The following is a 20,062-nucleotide window of genomic DNA, read 5'->3' on the forward strand; positions in this document are numbered from 1 at the left end:
GAGGGAGAGCAGAGAGGCAGATGGAGGGGTAGAAGGGGGGGGTATAAAAAGTGGGGGTTTAGTTAGTTACATTTAAGGAACAGCATCTCCCAGGAAGCAGTGTTTTCTTCAAAGTGTCTCACTCGCCGCCCCGCCCAAGCTGTGATCATTCACGCGGATTTGACATTAAACGGGGCAGATACAAGACACACTTGTGTTTCTGTTGCATTCCAAACTCATTACGGTACCTGACATCTCGAGCACAGAGAGAAGCACTGCAGTCGGAATATTAAGTACAGCAGTCTGTTTTGACAACTTTTTATTTTTTTTATTAAAACGTGACAGTGTTTGTGTGAGTCTGTGAGGTAGAAGCTCTGTAAATGGTAGTTGAAAGAGGGAGAGACAGTGGGGGAAGAGGAGCACCTATCAGCCAAAATAGCCAAATCACAAAAGCCAAATCACAGAAGGCTACCAGAAGGTCAACAAATAAAATCCAATAGCTGGAGCCAACGGCAACTTTCCATGGGCACCTCTAGTGACCTCCAAAGATACCGGCCCAAGGTCTCAGATTCTATTACACACACATAGACACACACATGCACACCATCACAGGTTTGCACATGTGCACAGCGGGCACCCACACATTAATACTGTTATACTATCGAGTGCTGGCACACCCACAATTGCACAGGCGACGTTATCTTTCACACCCATTCCCCTCTCAGCGTCATCTCTCCCCCTCCCCTCTCCCTCTCTCATCCCTCTCTCATCTCTCACATCTCCCTCCTCCTGCCCACACGTCGTGTTGGCCTCCTTTCCGGGATCGCTAACCTAGCCTTCTGTGCTGCGCCTTCGGCGTAGCCACCATCTTATAGCTTTCGCTAATGACAAGAAAATACGAGAATTTCACACACCAGGTCACAGCAGTCTAGCGCAATGTACATGAAAAGCCAGACACACAGGAACAGCGCAGACATGAGTAGAATAGCCAAGTACAACCCAAAACATGATAGAAGTGAACTTAAAGCACATGCTCAAACAGAAGTGACTAGAATAGAATGGATTAGTTTAAAGTTGAATTAAAAACGATACTGCCCCGGAAACAATGGCATGTAGTTTGTGTGTTTGTCTTTTTCGCTTCCTTCGTGACACACAGCAAAGAAGTGCAAAAGCCATTATGTAGGCAAGTGAGAAACAATGTGTTTGCCAGCGTGTGTGTGAGCGTGTTTTATGTGTGCCATCCCCTCCTTCACAGCATGTTAATTAAGTGTGTGTTTGTGTGTGTGCCTGTGTGTGTGTGATGGGGGTGTGGATGGGTGTCGGTCTCGGTAAATATTGGTGTATTGCTGTCAGAAAAGCTATTACCAACGCCGTGCCTGCGGCTAGTCTTTGCTGAGGCGAGAGAGAGTGAGAGGGAGGGGAGACACACACAAGCACGCACGCACACACACACGTTCAGACGAATGTAGATGAGAAGGCTGGTGTAGACAAGGAGCCAAGTCCTCACAATGAGGACACCAAAGCCGTCCACCGCCATTCTGCCTGTGATTTACAGACTGTCAGTAGATTTCAGACCACCCCACTTCTTGGCCATTCTGTCTGTAATTTACAGTGATGCCGTTATATTTCAGGCTAGCACCAGAGAGCCATTCTGGAGCTAATTTACAGACATGTCATTAGAGCAGACAGCACAGCATAAAGCATCTCTACATCGATCTCAGGGAGAAGACTGCAAACACTTGCTTTCCCTTTCTTCGGACACAATCTTGTACGAGGCACACGCACGCACGCGCCGACACACACCTTTGCACGCTTGCACACGCACACACTCGCATGAGCATGCTGAGTGGTGGAGTGGATGTGCTCTTGCTCAGATTAATTGAGAGAATCAGTATTAACTCAGAGTAAACAGTGAGACAGACACTGACATACTCACCACATGCTTCCCTCTATCCCATGGAGAGGGAGAGAGGGAGAGAGAGAGGGAGAGAGAGAGATAGAGAGGGGGAGAGGTGGGAGGAGAGGGAGAGAGAAATTGGCGAGATTGAAAGAGAGAAGGAGCGGGAGAGAGACACAGAGAGGAAGGTAGGATGAGACACAAAATGGTTGACAGAGATAGGAGGGGAGAGAAAAATGGGAGAAAAAGAGAAGAAGATAAAGAGAGACACGTAGAGGAAGATAAGGAGAGACACAGAATGGGACAGAGGTCGAGGGGAAGAGGAGACATTGGGACACAAATGGGAGAAAGAGAAAGAAAAAGAAAGGGAGAGAGAGATAAAGAAGGAGGCAGAAGGAAACCGAACATGGGAAAGAAGGGGGAGAGAGAGAGAGCAAGGTGCTGAGGCACAACAGGGGAGATGGAGAATGACAGCAGTGAGCACAGAAAGCACAGCCTTGGGAGCAAAGGGAAATGTTGCAAACCTCCTCCTGTGTTCCCATGAAGGAGCTGGGGGAGGGGAGGGGGGTTTGTGATGCTCTAACACTATATAACTCACTGCTGGCACCAGCTGCATCGCCTCCTTAACCATCAAATACAATTCATATGTAACGGCTAGTGTGTGTGTGTCTGTGGTTTTGTGTCTCATCTTCCGCGTCTTCCTCCTCAACCTTTCACACACTAATTTGTTATTTCCATGGCAACCCTTGCGCGATAGGGCTACAGCTGTGAATGTGTGTCTGCGTTTGTGTGTGAGTGCGTGTGTGTGCGTGTGAGAGGGAGGACGAGAGAGGTGGCGAGGGAGAGACTGACTGAACAGTACATTATCTTCGACAGATGTGCTAAATCAAAATGGCGGACAGAGGAAGGGAGCGCATCAGGGTGCCTATACCACCAGGCAGTACCTGATGGAGAGAGAGGAGCAGGGAGGGAGGGAGGGAGGGAGGGAGGGAGGGAGGGAGGTGGGAGGAAAACACAGATGTTTAGAAAGAGGAGAGAATGGGAGAAATGGATGAGGAAAGAGGTTTAAAGAGGCAGGAGGGAGAGAGCAGGGGAAAGACTGAAGGAAAGAAGGGATGAGTGAAGAGAGGAGTGACAGAAGGGAGGGGAAGGATGGAGAGAGAGAGAGAGAGAGAGAGAGAGAGAGAGAGAGAGAGAGAGAGAGAGAGAGAGAGAGAGAGAGAGAGAGAGAGAGAGAGAGAGAGAGAGAAAGAGAAAGACAGAGAAAGAGAAAAATATGAGAGGCCGTATAGGCCATAATTCATACTTGATCTCACATACACGCCATGACCTCACATATATACCATTATACTCTCACATATATACCATTATACTCTCACGTATATACCATTATACTCTCACATATATACCATTATACTCTCACATACCATTATACTCTTGCACATAAACTACTTGGTCTCACATACAACACCATAACCTCACATATATACCATTATACTCTCACATATATACCATTATACTCTCACATATGTACCATTATACTCTCACATATATACCATTATACTCTCACATATATACCATTATACTCTTGCACATAAACTACTTGGTCTCACATATACACCATTATACTCTCACATATACACCATTATACTCTTGCACTTAAACTGGCATAATCTCTTACACACACAAAAATACCCTCTTATATGCACCATCTTACTAAAGTATGACAATATATGTAAGAGACAAATAGTATGTGTGAAACAGAATGTTAGTATATGTACGAGAATAACAGGATGTGTAAGAGAGAATAATTGTCTATGTGAGAGAGAATACTTGTCTATGTGAGAGAGAATACTTGTCTATGTGAGAGAGAATACTTGTCTTTGTGAAAGAGAATACTTGTCTATATGAGAGAGAATACTTGTGTATGTGAGAGAGTTTGATTGAAACGGAAGGCAGTTTGATTGAAAAGGAAGTGAACTGATTCCTGATTGGCTTACACATGAAGAAGGATTTGGGGTAGATGTGCTAACGCCCACCTTCCCTATCAAGACGAGACTGAGTGACATGACAAGATGGATTCATTAATAACATTTTGCATACTCCAAATCCTGCGGCATCATTGTCAGAAATGTTGTATCAAAGACGACAGCCATACACAGGGGCTGTTTCTAACTCTAACGTTGACAATGAAATGCGCCGGCTCTTCAGACCTGGATCAGGTGCATCAAGGAGCGGCAGCAGCACTCTGTCAGGAGCTAGTCTTAATGCCAGCCAAGTGATGGCGCAATCCCAATATCAAACTCCGCAGTATTTCGGTTAAGACTAACTCCTGACAGAGTGCTGCTGCCGCTCCGTGATGCACCTGATCCAGGTCTGAAGAGCCGGCGCATTTCATCGTTAGCGTTAGAAATAGCCACTGTGGATGGCTGTCGTCTTTGATTCCAACATTTCTGACAACGATTCAAGCAAATCCACTAAAAAACTCAAATGTAGAATTCCATAGTTGTTTAGGAAGCTATACCGATCCCCACTACTTGAGTCAAAAGTCCTAGATCAGTTTTTCAATTGATGAAACAAACTATCATTTAAATTAAAGCCAATGCCTATGTGAATACCGTCCCGTGGAACTGGGGTTTTAACCGTTGACGTCTTTAAGTAGCCGAGTGGTCTTTACACCCTTGGCTACTAACCTAAACTTCAATGCCACAACCTGAACTTGATGTCAATCTGTTCACAACATTTTCCAGTTGGGACTTTTAAGATCCTATTTGAGTGTAGGCCCCTATGCCCGATGAGTGCCCGCACCCATTCACTGCAACGAAATAGCTTCATGGATCCGACTCGGAATCTGAGCTTAGAGACGCTTGACAAAAAAATGTGTGAGAGTATAATGGTATATATGTGAAAGTATAATGGTATATATGTGAGGTCATGGCGTGTATGTGAGAGTATAATGGTGTATATGTGAGAGTATAATGGTATATACGTGAGAGTATAATGGTATATATGTGAGGGTATAATGGTATATATGTGAGGGTATAATGGTATATATGTGAGGTCATGGCGGGTATGTGAGATCAAGTATGAATTAAGGCCTATACGGCCTCTCATAGAAAAATGCTGCTGTATCTAAATCCCAGAGTAGCTGGCTTCAATCATAGCAGCCCTGTCAACGTGGAGATAGCACACTGCAATTCCACACAACCTAATTTCAGCCCACCATGCATTTCTGCTATCTTCTATCCTCAGACTGTCCCTTACACACACGCACGCGCATGCACATGCACACACGCTACATGCTGTATGCACACGGGTGTGCCACTTACTGTACATACAGATAGATGTCCGTAGTGCCTTAAGCATGTAAATGTACGCTAACATATGCAGACCCTGGATATTAACCTTCAGTCTGACACAGAACCAAGTAGAAACACAGTCTGTCTTCTCTCTCTCTTATCTCTCTCTCTCTCTTATCTCTCTCTCGCCTCCCATCAACACACCCGTCTTCCTTTCCTAAAAACACGCGGCCATGATACCACAACAGAACCGATCACATAAATAGGCTGAGATACCACAGCAGGGTAACTACTGTGCAGCAGCAGAATCAAACCTTGGCCAACAGTCAAATTAAATACAGGAGAAAGGAATCAACCTTCTTGATGGATTCTATGCTCTCCCTCCCTCTCTCCCTTCCTCCCCCTCTCTCTCTGTGGGGTCTGGTTGTCTCTCCTCTACCCAGGAGAAACCAGCTTGTTTCCATGACAATGTCTCCTGGCTGAGGCGAGGATTTGTCTCAGGCTGGATAAGATCAGAGTCGGTTTCACCCACAGAGACAAACACACACGTGCGCACACACACATCAACAAACACGCACGACCGCACACACAAAGGCACACATACAAATACACTGGCCAACGCCAACACACACAAACACATGGACAAACACACACCCTCCTAATGGACCTTCTCATCGCAGATCGCAAGCAAGTAATCAAAGAATCGGGATCTTCTGTGAGGTGGTGTGTTCATAATGAATGGTGTGGATATTTCAGACTTGCTAGTTACCCATGACACGGGAAACAAATGAGTTTTGGTGTGGGAGTGTGTTTGCGTTTCAGAGGACAGGCAGGAGTGCCTCTATAAATGACTGATGGATAATTGGAGTGAATCACTCAAGGACCTGCACACCCCTACCGATAAAGAATGGACCTTGTCGTGACAGGTTTAGGGCAATTTGGGAAGTGGACCGGTCCATCTTCCCGTGCGGTGGGGGGAAGCGGGGGTTGCACCAATGACCCTTATTCCAGCTGTGTGTATTCTGCGGAGCCGCTAAGAGCACAGGCAAAGATTTAACACCCACACTGATAAATGCTGCTGTTTCTTACACGTTGTAATAGAATACGGGTTACCGACTGGCTCTGTTGTTTTTCCTCTCTCCCTCTCTCTCTTTCCCTCTCTCTCTCCCTCTCTCTTTCTCTCCCTCTCCCACTCTCTCTCTCTCCCTCTCCCACTCTCTCTCTCTCCCACTCTCTCGTGACCTTCTCTCTCGTCCCTACTCTCCATCTTGGTCTACCTTTCCTTCTCCACTCTCCTTCCCCTCCCTCTCTGACTCTCTCCCTCTCCATTCATGTCCTCTCTGCCTCTCTCTACCTCTTCTTCTCTGCCTCTCTCCCTACCTCCCCTCCATTTCTGCCTCTCTGCTCCTCCCTCTCTTAAGTCTCTCCCTCTCATTTCACCTCCATTCTGCCTCTCTCCCATCCTCTTCCTCTCTGCCTCTCTATCTACCTGCCATCCTTCTTCCTCCGCCCACCCTATCCTTGAGTCTGGATTGTGTGTGAGTAATGTGTGTGTGTTGGGGCAAGTGAAGTCTTTGGAGGGGTCTGTGCTGTGCATCAGGCACCGAAGTGTTACAGGCTGGTTCCACAGTCGTCTTTGATGCTTCTCCAAACCTTGCATACGGTGGAGTGGAGCATTGCTCTGGTACGTGTGTGTGCGTGTGTGTAAGTTGCTTTGATTGCCGACGCTTTATGAGTCACGAGTGATGAGTCACAATCCACCTCCCCCTTAAAACTAACCCGCATACTCTCTCTCACAAACACACACGCTCTCTCACACACACATAACTCCCATTTCTCCCACCTTCCGTGCACTGACCGTGAAAAGAATATGCAGGCAGCTTTACTCATGCATATTTACCCTGAACACACGCTCACCTACTCAGAGGGCACCCCATAAAGGTTAGATTGTGTGTGTGTGTGTGTGTATGTGCATGTCTATGCTTGTATATGGGTATCTTAAAGGTCAACGTTAGAAAGCACCAACATTCATCCTTGAATTATACACAGATTGTTGTATCAATAGCATGTCATGTTCTATCCTTCCCTAAACGTCTTCAGGATGAATGCACAGAGCAAAATATCAACACATCATATTCGTAATAAAAGCACTAATCTCCCCTGTGTCATACGAATAACCCATTCATAGAGGTCTGGCCAGATGGAGAGAGCAGAACAAATTAAAATGTGCAACTTTTCGCAAATCCTGTTCAATACTTTCGGGAATGTACTGAAGCTTATTTTTATTTCTTCTATCTTCCCTCGTTCTATTTTCCTCTCCTCCAGCTGACTTGTGGCCTGTGAGGGCACAGTTAGGGACTCCAACCCCCCCTGACAATGCCGGGGGCCAGAAGGACTGTGCTCACTCCTCACTGGTGATGTCACACTGGCCTCTGGGTTCAGGCTGGGGCAGGGCTGGCTCTTTGGGCCTCTGGGTTCAGGCTGGGGCAGGGCTGGCTCTTTGGGCCTCTGGGTTCAGGCTGGGGCAGGGCTGGCTCTTTGGAGATAGAGACCCTCCACATCAGAGGGGAAAAACTTTCCCTTTTTCTCTCCCTCTCTTTCTGTCCTTCCCTCTCTTTGTCAGTCTCTCTCTCCCTTCTTCTCTCTCTCTTTTGCGCTCAATCTCACACATGCCATGCAAACACACACACACAGGGAATGTTGGGTGTGCTAAGTCACACACACGCACACACATAAACACACACACACACACAGGGAATGTTGGGTGTGCTAAGTCACACACACGCAAACACATGCACAAACACACAATCTCTCTCAGACACTCCCTTCCATCTCCTCAAAGAAACTCATTTCAGATTTGCAGGCTCCTCAGAAATCCTCTTTACACTGAGCAACCTAAGCTAGTCCGCGTCCGCTCACGTTGACAGCCTTTACATCTTTATATTCGGAACACGCACACACTCACACACACACACGCACACAAACTCACACAGGTAATCACATACACACTACTTTGACTGCCTTCACACACAAACGGCAGCTGAAAAAGGCCAACGTACTTGGCAATCAAACTGTTGCAGTCAGCCAACCAGTACAAATCAGCATAATAAAGTTTGAATATATCAATTAAGCTACTCTCACTTATTCAGTCAGCCCCAGGAAAGCATGAATGCCGGTAGATTTCACAGCAGTGAAGCTCAAGATGCAGAAGCTTTACTTGCATTCAACCTGTGGCAGCCCTGGTAGCCATTTTGAGTCGCTGTGTCTCAGCTGCTGCAGAGGGAACCACTCTCCAGCTGCTCTCTTTATCTTAGCCAATCAATTTACAGGAACTCCTAATATCACCCAATCGTTGTTGCGTCTAGCTTCGGTATTAGCCAATCAGTGTATTTGTGAAGTCATGCAATTGAAGTTGAGCAATGCAGCACCTACCTTCTCCAAAGATTTACTGGCCACGCACACATTCCATCTATCACACACAGACACACACACACACAGTCCTACGTACATTCATGCGCACACCTACCTCGCATAACAATGAAGCATTCCATTCCATATGCACTGTAGAGAGATGGGAGAGCTAATCCACATGGGCGGAAAGCTCTATTAAAGCTTATGATTTTAGATTTTTTAAGTGATCGAAGCCATACATACGCATTGGGAAGCTATATAAGAGCTCATGGCCATACATACTATATGAACAGATAATGGACATAACAGTTCAAAGCCATACATATGATCTTACCGACGCAATAGCAATACATTATAGCAAATAACAGCCATCCATCGGAAGCTCCAGCCATACTTCTGTCTCCCTCAGTCAATCTTCCCAAGATTAAGACTAACAAACTGAAAACTACAGAGCAGTTGTAGCCATACAGCCTGGTCACAGGAAGTCTTCCAACTGTACAGTCGTCCAACAGGTAACACATGTGAGAGCTCATACGTCAGAATGTACACGCATTCATAGAAGGGAATTGGTGGTACCTCTTAGTTTGCCTAGTCACACATTGAGGGTTGTGTCCGAGAAAGAGAGGGAAACAGGGAAACAGGGACAGGGAAAGAGAGGAGAGGAAGAGAGGTTGTGAGCGTGAGGTCCGTGAAAAGGAGAGAAAAAGGATAAGGGGGGCATTTTGTGAACGCAGAAAAGCAGCACTGGTGTCAAATACAACCGGTTTATTCTCCCGCACCGGCAAACAGAAAATAGGGCGCAATGATTTCACAAAGTTCTGACTAATTCTTCAATTCCGATGGGAGGGCATGTGTCTAGACACAAGTGCTGCTTTTATACACGAACACGCCCCCCCCAGAACAGGGTAACGTCACATCGAATCACATGCACCAGCCAATGACGGAGGAGTACCGAGTGCATGAGCCAATGGCAGGAGAGAACCATGTGCATGAGCCAATGGCAGGAGAGAACCATGTGCATGAGCCAATGGGAAATGAGCATAATACGAAAGGCCCAATGGGGAGGGGAGGGGGGAGTGCGGGAGGAAGGAATGGAGAATTCAACCAACACATACAAGGTTAGAAGTGCGTATGCACTCACACACGCACCCAGGCACACACACACTTCAAACGCAGACACACACACACTCATACACGCACACTATGCAGAGATGAAGGAGCATGGAGTGAAGGTGGGAAGTAAAGTTCAAACCATCCATGGAGAGCCGGCGCTTTGTTCCACGACCCAGAAACCCAGACCAGGCTCACCCTGCTGGGGAGCAGCCAGACCAGGACCAGCTCCCTCTGGTACCTCCGACCCAACACCAGCCCCCCCCCCCGGCCCCCCCCCCCCCCCCCCCCCCCCCCCATAGTAAGGAGGCACGTACCACAACACACCTTGCATCAGGGTCTAGAGACAACTGCAGCCTGCTCCCACCAGGGATGACGATGACCATTATGACAGTTGGGGGTGGGGGGGTGGGTATGTGGGGGTGGGCTGGGGCAGGGGGTGACGGGTAGCAGAGGAAACAGGAAGTGAGGTAAGAGCCCATACCTTGGTCGCCGATCATCAGGTGAGCCAGACCTTAAAGGAAGACAAGAGCACAGTCAGCACAGCAAAGGATCATGGGAGTGGTTGTGTCACAGCAGGGGGTTTGCCAGTTTGGGGAGGGGTGGTGGGTGGGGGGGGGCTATGCGTGTGAGTGAGTGGATATGTGGATATGTGTGTGTGTGTGGGATTAATTATTTCTACATGAAACATCTGCAAAAAGCAGACCATCTCTCTCATTCTAGGCAGTGATCCTACGCACGCACGCACGCACACACACGCACACATACACACACTAAAAATGTATAGTGTACCTGTGTCTAACCTTGAATGTAGAGCCTCTTGAAAACATGATGATTTTCCATGAGGGGAAAGTACTTACCGTTCCTCTGCACCCAACACACACTCGCTCTCACACACTCTGTCACACACACTCTTGCTGTGATGGAGGAGGGGGGAGATAAGGGGAGGCGAGGCGGAGCGAGAAACCCGGAGGGGGGGGGGGGGCTGGGGGGACTCAGAGATGGAGGGAGGGATAATGAACGATAACAGTGTAAGACATAGAAGGAGAGGTGAGGCGGGAGAGATATATATAGAGGTGTGGAAAGAGACGGAAAGATAGCGGTGTGGGGAAGGATGAAGGGAGATAGTGAGAAAGACTTGGGGGGAGGGAGGTAGGGAGGGAGGGAGACCCACCTGGGCTGTAGCTGTGCTCTGGGGGGCGTCCAGGTCGAGGAGAGAGAGAGAGACAGACATTCATTAACATGCATGCTCAGCCCCCCTGGGTTACCATGGGTACTCACATGCACACCCGTCCAGGTCACCGATGTTACACACATGCAAATCCACCCAGATGTCACTGTGGAACCCATGCTGCACTGGTAGCCAACGATCGCCATCAGATTAGTCACATACAATCCTACACACTCACACTCGCACGCAACACACACACACACCACACACACACAGAGGGTGGACATGGTGGATGGAAGACGACGCTCCTACCTGTTCATGTGGGATTCTGGAGCCTTTTATGAACCCTAAACTTACCTTGTAGCAGTTTCCTCTCCCCAGAGCCCCTGGACAAACAGCATGCAGTACACACACAGTTCACCCCCCCCACACACACACACACACACACACTGTTCACCCCCACACACACACACATGCTGTTTGCACACATACACGCATACATACGCACACACACACGCGCCTACTGCACATTGAGCATGGCAGTAATAATGGGGATGTACAATAGCAGATAAACATGGAAGATGTAACAGCAGTGCAGGATAAGGGAAAACATGCGGAAGTCAATACTGTAATGATGTGTGTGTGTCTGTGTCAAAGTGTGTGTGTGTGAAAAAGTGTGTGTCTGTGTAAAAGTGTGTGTGAAAGAGTGTGTGCCTGTGTAAAAGTGTGTGTGTGAATGTGCATGTGGTTTGAGCCCCCTCCCCTATGTCCTTGCTGTGATAATATGGTGGAATCGGGTGGAGCTATTAGAATGCTAACAGCAAGCTGCCCTCAAGGACAATGGGATGCAGAACCCTTACACAACTAGCCTAACACACAACCCTTACACAACTAGCCTAACACACAACCCTTACACAACTAGCCTAACGCACAACCCTTACACAACTAGCCTAACGCACAACCCTTACACAACTAGCCTAACACACAACCTTTACTCAACTAGCCTAACACACAACCCTTACACAACTAGCCTAACGCACAACCCTTACACAACTAGCCTAACACACAACCTTTACTCAACTAGCCTAACACACACGCAAGGCAAAAAAATCGAACCGGCAAACCTTCTGATTAATAGCCCGACTCCTTAACCGCTCAGCCATCTGACCCCCCACTCATGAGAAAAAAAAATTGCATCTGATAAAATACAATTGAATAATAATTACAATAGAGACAAAAAATTGCTGAACTTAAATGAACGTGTATTTTATATTGTTATCATGTTTTTCTCTGCATTGTCTATGTACAGACAACTAGATATCTGTCCAGCCATTTATAATTATTGAAATAGAAAAAAAACAAGGTCAGTATTTCTGTTCAAAATACAAATGTTATGTAAAGTGTGACCAAAAGCCTTTTCTGTGGTTGTTAAAGTGCCTCTAAATGCTTTAGCAATCCTAAGCATGACAGGTTCACTGCCGGGGGAATTCTGTTCGCCCAAACCACGTTCTGCTGGTATTGACAAACGATTTATAGAAATGATTTAGTCTCGTAGTGCATTGATAATAATCTTGTTTACTAGGTTGTAACTTGCAGCATAGGTTATGCAAGAAATTCGATTTTAAAACGACCAAACTAGCAACAACATTTCACTAATTTTTGTGTTTTTGTTTCTTTTCTGTTGTTTTTTAGAATCTATTGTTTTAAATTTCTCTGTCCGAAATTAAATACATAATATATATTTACTGTTTTTAAATACATATTATTCAATCTCATTATAATCTTATTAATTATTTTAAATTTGTTATCTTTTTGTATTTTATATTATCCTATTTTCTACACTTTATAAACAATTATATTACTTTGTACTATTGTTGTTGTGATTATCTATATCTTGTTAAAGCACCTTGAGACCTCTTTGTATTTTAAAGTGTGCTATACAAATAAAATCCATTATTATTTATTATTATTTACTAATTTTTGTGATTCTGTGTGGATGAGTTCTAAAAATTGTGTCATTGTAGGAAAAAAAATATTTTCAAAGACCAAAAGGATTCCCAGTCACACATACTTGCCGTCTTACAACCATTCCAGATGACAAATCTGATAACTGTTTTACTTGCTGGAGGAGTGGGGACTGGGGAGTGTGTTTCATGCCCTGTAGGCTATAGCTAGAAGATATTTTAGCTGGTTGAAGGCTTGCAACAATACCTTCCCAAGAGGGTGTTCACTGCAGAGCCAAATGGGTAGGTCTAGCCCCACCCCTAACTCAGGTTTTTGGTGTAGAATGGAGTGAAATACAACATTGTGAACACACTCACTGCCAGTGAGTGACCCGAGTCTGACTGAGGCTAACGTCAAAACAGTGTAACGGGGGACCAAGGCATGGCTGGCGCCTAAGACTATGCGGGCAACGCATTCTCACTCAAATTTCAAGACTTTCGTGACCCAAATCTAAATTAGGATGCGACAGATCAATGGGGAATCGCTTTCTCTCTTAAAGGCTGTCCTCCTCGACCTTTGTGGTGCAGAATTCACAGAGATGAAAGTATCAACTTCACCGAAACACAGAGGAAAAAAGCTAGCTATATACTTCGTAAATCAGTTAAATAGACGTAATGAGTGGCACATAACGTTAAGTAACATGGCATTTTATTTTGTTTGAGGTTTAACTTGTCCAGTGGGACAAGTACATTTCTCTTCCACTTGCCCTACAAAAAAACCCACTTGTCCTGGACAAGCGGAGAAGCCTTAATGTCGAGCCCTGAAATGGGACTTGTTAAACACGTTTTTTTTATTCATCAGCCCACTTACAATTGACTATGTTAACAACATTTATATTTGTAGTACTTGATGCAAGTTGAATCTAATCTAGATAGCAATCACACCAGCAACTGCTCAATTTAAGACAAGGAGTTTGGTAAATAGAACAGAATATACAAGGCAGCCAATTGCATTCAATAAAACATTTTATTATACAATATGTCGAGTGAGAGGGTCAAGTTTGTTTTTAGTGAGTGGACCTGCAATTCCTGCCGATCATTGAGCGCTAGCTCAATTCATTGTTGCTAGGTCTAATCAGATGTACTAGGCTAATAAGACTACGTTTGTATGCCAACGAACACCAATTACTAGAACTAATTTGACAGACTAAACCAACTTACTTCTGGTTATGATACACATGCTCTCTAGCTAGCTTCAGTAAAAGTGTTGCTTACGTTAGATAGACCTACAGCTCTAACTGCATTTAAAATCTAACAAGCTATAATCTTACGATAAACTTTATCTAAAGCTGGCTATATAAAATACTACTACTAACAATTGATATGTGGTGGTAGAAATATGAAAAAATGCAGGATTTTCATCAATTTACCAGCTAAAATTAATGGGGTTGAACGGTGGAAAATACAATGCTTGGAATTATAGGTCGCATGTGACACGCTTTACTTCTGCATTCTTCGATAACAATGGGAGTCTATGGAAGTGTCGCAACTCTCTTTTTATATGGCTCTGATGTAAACCAAGCCCTGGGTATTCTTCTCCGCCTTTGAAAAAAATGAAAGCTGAAACGCTCAGTTTTGAAAATGTTGGTTTTATGACGTCATAAGAGCGAAGGTTACCGTCCCTTTCTCTGCTTTGCCCGCACAGAGAATTTGGCCCACCAATGAGAAAATGAGCTACGACCGTGCGAGCGCGATATTGGTTTTCCTCGAAACATCATGGCTGGCAAACGACCGAAGCATGGCAGTTAGCCCCGCCTCTTTCTTCCTCATAGCATTTAAAGCTACAGACACAGAAACAGCACGTCCTGAGGAAAGCTCATTTTGGGACTGCTCGTAGTGGCTGTAATTCTGCAACAAGGCTGAATTTCGGGAAAGAAACTTCAGATACAGTATTAGGGGACCACTAAGGCCTATATAAAAGCATCCAAAAACAGCATGTCATGGGATCTTTAACATACTTGTCTGTGTTTTTTTTTTATTCGAATTTGGATGGGTAGTAAACAACACATTCTTCGGTGGTGTGATGAACTTAAAACTCATTTTCAATTCCACTTTACCGGATCTTTGACACATGGTAGCAAGCCAGCCCAGCTCAGTTATCAGCCGCCTAGTCAGCTGGACCTCAAGCTTTTTGATAATTGTTTACTGGTCAATGCTTTAAAAACTTCTAATACATCAATTTGCTTCTGAAGACAAATATATCACCTATAAAATTACTAATTAGACCAAGCAAGGCAGTTTGACAGTGTTGAACAACCAGAGACATTTACTAGCAAGTTGGCAATTTAGCTGATTCCATCTCCTAGAGGAGCATCACCAATGAATTTCCTTATGTCCTGGTCCAGCTCCACCTTTTTGGCTATTTCAAACTAATCTTATTAGCATTTTCTCAGTAAAAGACCAGAATCTAATTTTACGGACAGTCAACTTTGGATATGTTATTCAGAGTGCCCAATTAAATATATTGAGCTTCGAAGAATTTTAGTGTTACCTTTTCTGTCAGGTAATATTACATCTAGCATTGGCACAGCACCCACTGACGTCAGCTTGTGAGCGCAGGCATTGGCTGATGCCGATTATCTCAATATTGCATTTAATCGGCCCTCTCAGCCAGAGACCTGCACTGCTTGGAGAGACCTGAGCCTGCTGCTGCTAATGTTGGTGCACAAGTCTGAGCTGTGTGTGTCTGTGTATGTGTGTGTGTGTGTGTGTGTGACAGACCCTTTGCAGTCTAGCTGTGTATTCACATTTTGTTTTCTACTGCTGTGAGCAGTGAGCTTTGCATAGTCGTATGTGTGTGTGTGTGTGTTTGTGTGTGTTTCTGTGTGTGTGTGTTTCTGTATGTGTGTGTTTCTGTGTGTGTTTCTGCGTGTGTGTGTGTTTCAGTATGTGTTTATATGTGTGTGTATTTGTGTGTGCTTAGGGCAAATAGACTCTCCTGCAGCACCCCTCTCCCCCCTAGCAGTACCAGACAGGATCAGATTGTGTCAACATCAGCACACCTGTCTGCAGACAACTACTGTAGTATGTTCATGTTACCTCCTCCCTCGACCAGCACACCACTATACTGTCATATCCATACGATTTTAACCCCCTCAACACAAATCCCAATGGCCTGTTACTAAGATACCAGCATCACTCTTGAGTTATTCACACACACACACACACTGTCCTGGTTTGACACATACCTGTCTTTGTCACAGCCCCTGGCGTGTGAGTCTTATGGCGGAGGTAGAGAGAGAGGGAGAGGGAAAGAAAGAGAAAGAGAGGGGGCATAGACAGAAAGAGAGAGAGAGAGAGAGAGAGAGAGAGAGAGAGAGAGAGAGAGAGAGAGAGAGAGAGAGAGAGAGAGAGAGAGAGAGAGAGAGAGAGAGAGAGAGAGAGAGAGAGAGAGAGAGAGAGAGAGAGAGAGGGAGTATGGAGGCAAATGGCACAGACTCTCCATAGTAACCCTGTTGGCCAACCAACATGCTGGATGGTAGAGGATTCAGTTCGAGTCTGGGATAAGAGAGGGCTGATGTGCCACATACTGTACTGTACGTGACTTATGGATACAGTGCTGTTATGACATACACCACTTGTTTTTATCAATTGCCAAATTCATAAATAAAAACTATACCATGTTTATTCTCAGTGACAGTATTTACTGTTGCCACTGCCCGTTTGACAACTGACTTCAAAGAGAGAGAAAAAAGTATTGTCACTTTATTTTAAAAGTTTATTATTTTGTGGTTTTGGTGTCGAATCCAAGAAAAACCAAACAAATGGAACACACAAACACAATAACACATTATTGAATCTACCAAACCCATTGACATTAGACTGCTGGATTCAAATGGGCTTGTGAACCTAACAAGCACAACTCATCTCAAGTCAATAAAATAAAAAAATATTTTTTACTGACAGTATCTCAGCCATCGACAGCTAGTGAGCAAGCCATTACTAGCTACAGTTTCAGGTGGGTCTACAGTATAAAATCATGACCTGCTTTACTTCAATGTCCACCAACCGAATGTAACCGTTACCAGCCTTAAAGCCAGGTAGACCACCAACATAAAACCTTTCATAGTTTTAGTACCAGGTAGACCTACAGTATAAAACCTTTCATAGTTTCAGTACCAGGAAGGCCTACAGTATAAAACCTTTTATAGTTTCAGTACAGTATAAAACCATTCATAGTTTCAGTACCAGGTAGGCCTACAGTATAAAACCTTTCCTAGTTTCAGTACAAGGTAGACCTTCAGTATAAAACCTTTCCTAGCTATAGTACCAGGTAGGCCTACAGTATAAATCTCTTCCTAGCTTTATAGTGAGGTTGGCCTACATGAGGCTATGATGAGCCAGGGTATTTATCTAAGAGCACAGAGCTGGCCAGGAAGACTGGTATGACTGTAATCACATTAGAGATCTGTGTTTAATCTTCTGGACTCAATAACACTTAGAACAGGAACTGCATAACTCCACTTTCAAGACCCCGCTACAGTGGGTGATTGTGGGTGGATGTAGTCTGTATGTGTGCGCGTGTGTGAGTGTGTATATGTGCGTGCGTGTCAGAATGACAGTGCTAGGGGGGTCAGGGTGATCTGGGCCTTACCTTCACTGCAGTCGTTGCCTTGGTAACCGGTGTGGGAGCAGTCGCAGATGGGCTGGTCGTTCACAACGCTGCACACACCTCCGTTCTGACACACGTGGTCGGGCCCACACCCCGAGCTCACGGCCACGCCCTCCGACTCCTCCAGCATGGTCGCCGAGCCGTTCACCGTCACCGCGGTGACCCAGCCCCGGAAAGGGTTGTGTTCTCTGACGGCGGGCGAGGTGAGGCGCAGCGGGGACGAGTGCAGCTCCGGAGAGACCCCGCCCATGAAGGTGTGGCTGAACACCGTCATGTCTCTGCGCTTGCTCTTCACCTCTGCCCACCCCTCCATCCCATCCACCTCAAGTGTGGTGTTCCTCCAGTCTCGCTTGACGCGCACGGCGTGCCAGCGTCCGTCGCTCACCGCCACGCCCGACTGGACCTCCGCCGGCTCGGCACAGAAGATGGAGAAGCGCAGGCGGAGCCGGCCGTGGAGCAGGAGCAGTTCCAGGAAGTCGCAGAATCCCTCGTCGTCCAGGTAGAGCAGCAGGCCCTCCTGGCTGTGAGTCCGCAGGCTGAAGCTAAGCACACTCTCGCAGCAGGCGTTCCACACCGGGAAGCGGCCCCACTGGCCCGACACGCCTCCGAACTCCAGCACCTCCCCCCGGGCCTGCCCCCCCACGCTGCACAGACACAGCCCCAGGAACAGCAGGGGGGCCGCGGCCCACACACACACCGCCATCGCACACACGCTCGCACTCATACACGCTGTCTCACACTCGCGCACACACACACACACGCACGCACACACAGGAGAGGACAGGGGCTAGAGCAGTGAGGGACTCTCCAGCCTACAGCTCATGATGCTAACTGTAGGAGCCTTCTTCACTCCCTTTGAAGCCCGGACGCTCTCTTATTGGCTCACCACAGTCTTCATAGGGCCGTCAGAGGCACTCTGGGAAAGGATGCTGGGCTGGTGCAGGGCCTCTTGGTGGCACCTGCTAATCTTCAGGCCTTGCTTCACCCTGGGAGGGTTCTTGTAGGTCTGGACCGTGTTCTTCCTCCACGTTCAGACCTCCTGTAGTTGCTGAATTTGTGTGTGTGTGTGTGTGCTACTGATGGTAAAAGTGTAATATGAGCTCCATCTCTGTGCCCTGGTTTGGGCCCGTTCCCAAGAGTGGCCAATTCCCCAGTGTGTGTGTGTGTGTGTGTGTGTGTGTGTGTGTGTGTGTGTGTGTGTGTGTGTGTGTGTGTTTGTGTGTGTGTGTGTGTGTGTGTGTGTGTTTGTCTCACACACAAGTGACAGAAAGAGACAGCACCTTCATAGCAGACCTGGATGTTTTCTCTGTCTTTGGAAAGCTGTGTGTATGTCTGTGCGCTTGACTGTCTGTGTGTGTGTCCCTTAATGCCGCGTCATCACTCTATCCAGCGACCTATAGAAGAGAACAGAGACAACACTATCAACCAGGATCAGATCACACAGAGAAACACACAGACAAACTGAAAGTTTACATACATTATAGTAGGCTACATTCCATATAGGCAAGAGAGAGGACCCCTCAAAACCAAAGAATGCATTCAGGGTTTTTTTTCCAATATAGCTTGCGCACACTATGAACAATTCAAATCCACACACAGGTATACGGACTTTCGATTCGTCCCTGACGATAGACCATGTGAATATACGTCCAAGATCAACCTAAGGCTTAGCTTGCGACAAAATACATTTACCGAGCTGCGGCCGCCTCGCGCCTCTGTGAGTGATTCATTTGCACAAAGAACAGCGCTCCTCCAACACCGCGCGATGCGGTGGATGACTCAAATGCGCCTCACTTATCAAATTATCCCCGTTCTTTGCTCATCACACGCCTCTAACTCATTCAATCACACACACACCGCACACACACACACACACGATAAAACACACCTCCGAAGAAGCGTCTGTCTCTGTGAACGGGATAACGATAAACCCTCGAGGGTTGGGGCTCCAAATCACCTTATTGATAGACGTGGCGGAATGAATGCGGTTTAAATATCGATTCTCGATTTGCGAACATTCTTCTTGTCCTTCTCTTATGTCGGAGCGCGGCCCGTTACTCCCGTTTTCCTTTTGTAGACTAGCCTATCGTCTCGTCACCTGCGCGAGAGCATCTATTGCCGACCGTGAATACTGCCGCTGGGGAGGAAAAACGCCCGTAGACCCTTCCTATCAAACACACAGACCCTATTAGCTTTGCGGTCTGCATCAAACCAACGCCACCTGTCAATATAGCACAATCAAAATGATAATGAAATTCCTTTACATTCACCCGCGTGCGCACACAAACAGTCATTAAGCCTACCTTCAACACATCCTTTGGTCGGTTCCATGACAGTGTAGTGCGGTTTCTGATCGGTTTTCTTCTTTTCATGTGATGAACACTCAACCCGCTGTGAGAGGAGAATTGCGGAGCAGGCGATCAGGTCTCCCTAACACCGGGAACCGATATCAAACCAGGACAGAAAGAAAAGCCCAGTCTCCTGGCGACAAGGTAGTCCTGGCGACAAGTACCATTGCATCCAACAGACGCTCGATTGCGCTCTCTCTCTCTCTCTCTCTCTCTCTCTCTCTCTCTCTCT

At 46.3% G+C, this 20,062-nt stretch overlaps 1 protein-coding gene across 1 annotated transcript in view; it reads right to left on the minus strand.

Annotated features, from left to right (window-relative positions):
* nrxn1a (neurexin 1a) overlaps window positions 1–20,062 on the minus strand; it is a 56,444-nt gene extending 36,382 nt beyond the window's left edge. The window contains 5 exon segments of the mRNA XM_062474120.1: window positions 9,163–9,174; window positions 10,181–10,210; window positions 10,871–10,888; window positions 17,465–18,876; window positions 19,786–20,062. Coding sequence (XP_062330104.1) covers window positions 9,163–9,174; window positions 10,181–10,210; window positions 10,871–10,888; window positions 17,465–18,206 — 802 coding nt within the window. The 5' untranslated portion in view covers window positions 18,207–18,876; window positions 19,786–20,062.

The sequence above is a fragment of the Osmerus eperlanus genome, chromosome 12 (assembly GCF_963692335.1).
Source record: "Osmerus eperlanus chromosome 12, fOsmEpe2.1, whole genome shotgun sequence".
Taxonomy (NCBI): Eukaryota; Metazoa; Chordata; class Actinopteri; order Osmeriformes; family Osmeridae; genus Osmerus; species Osmerus eperlanus.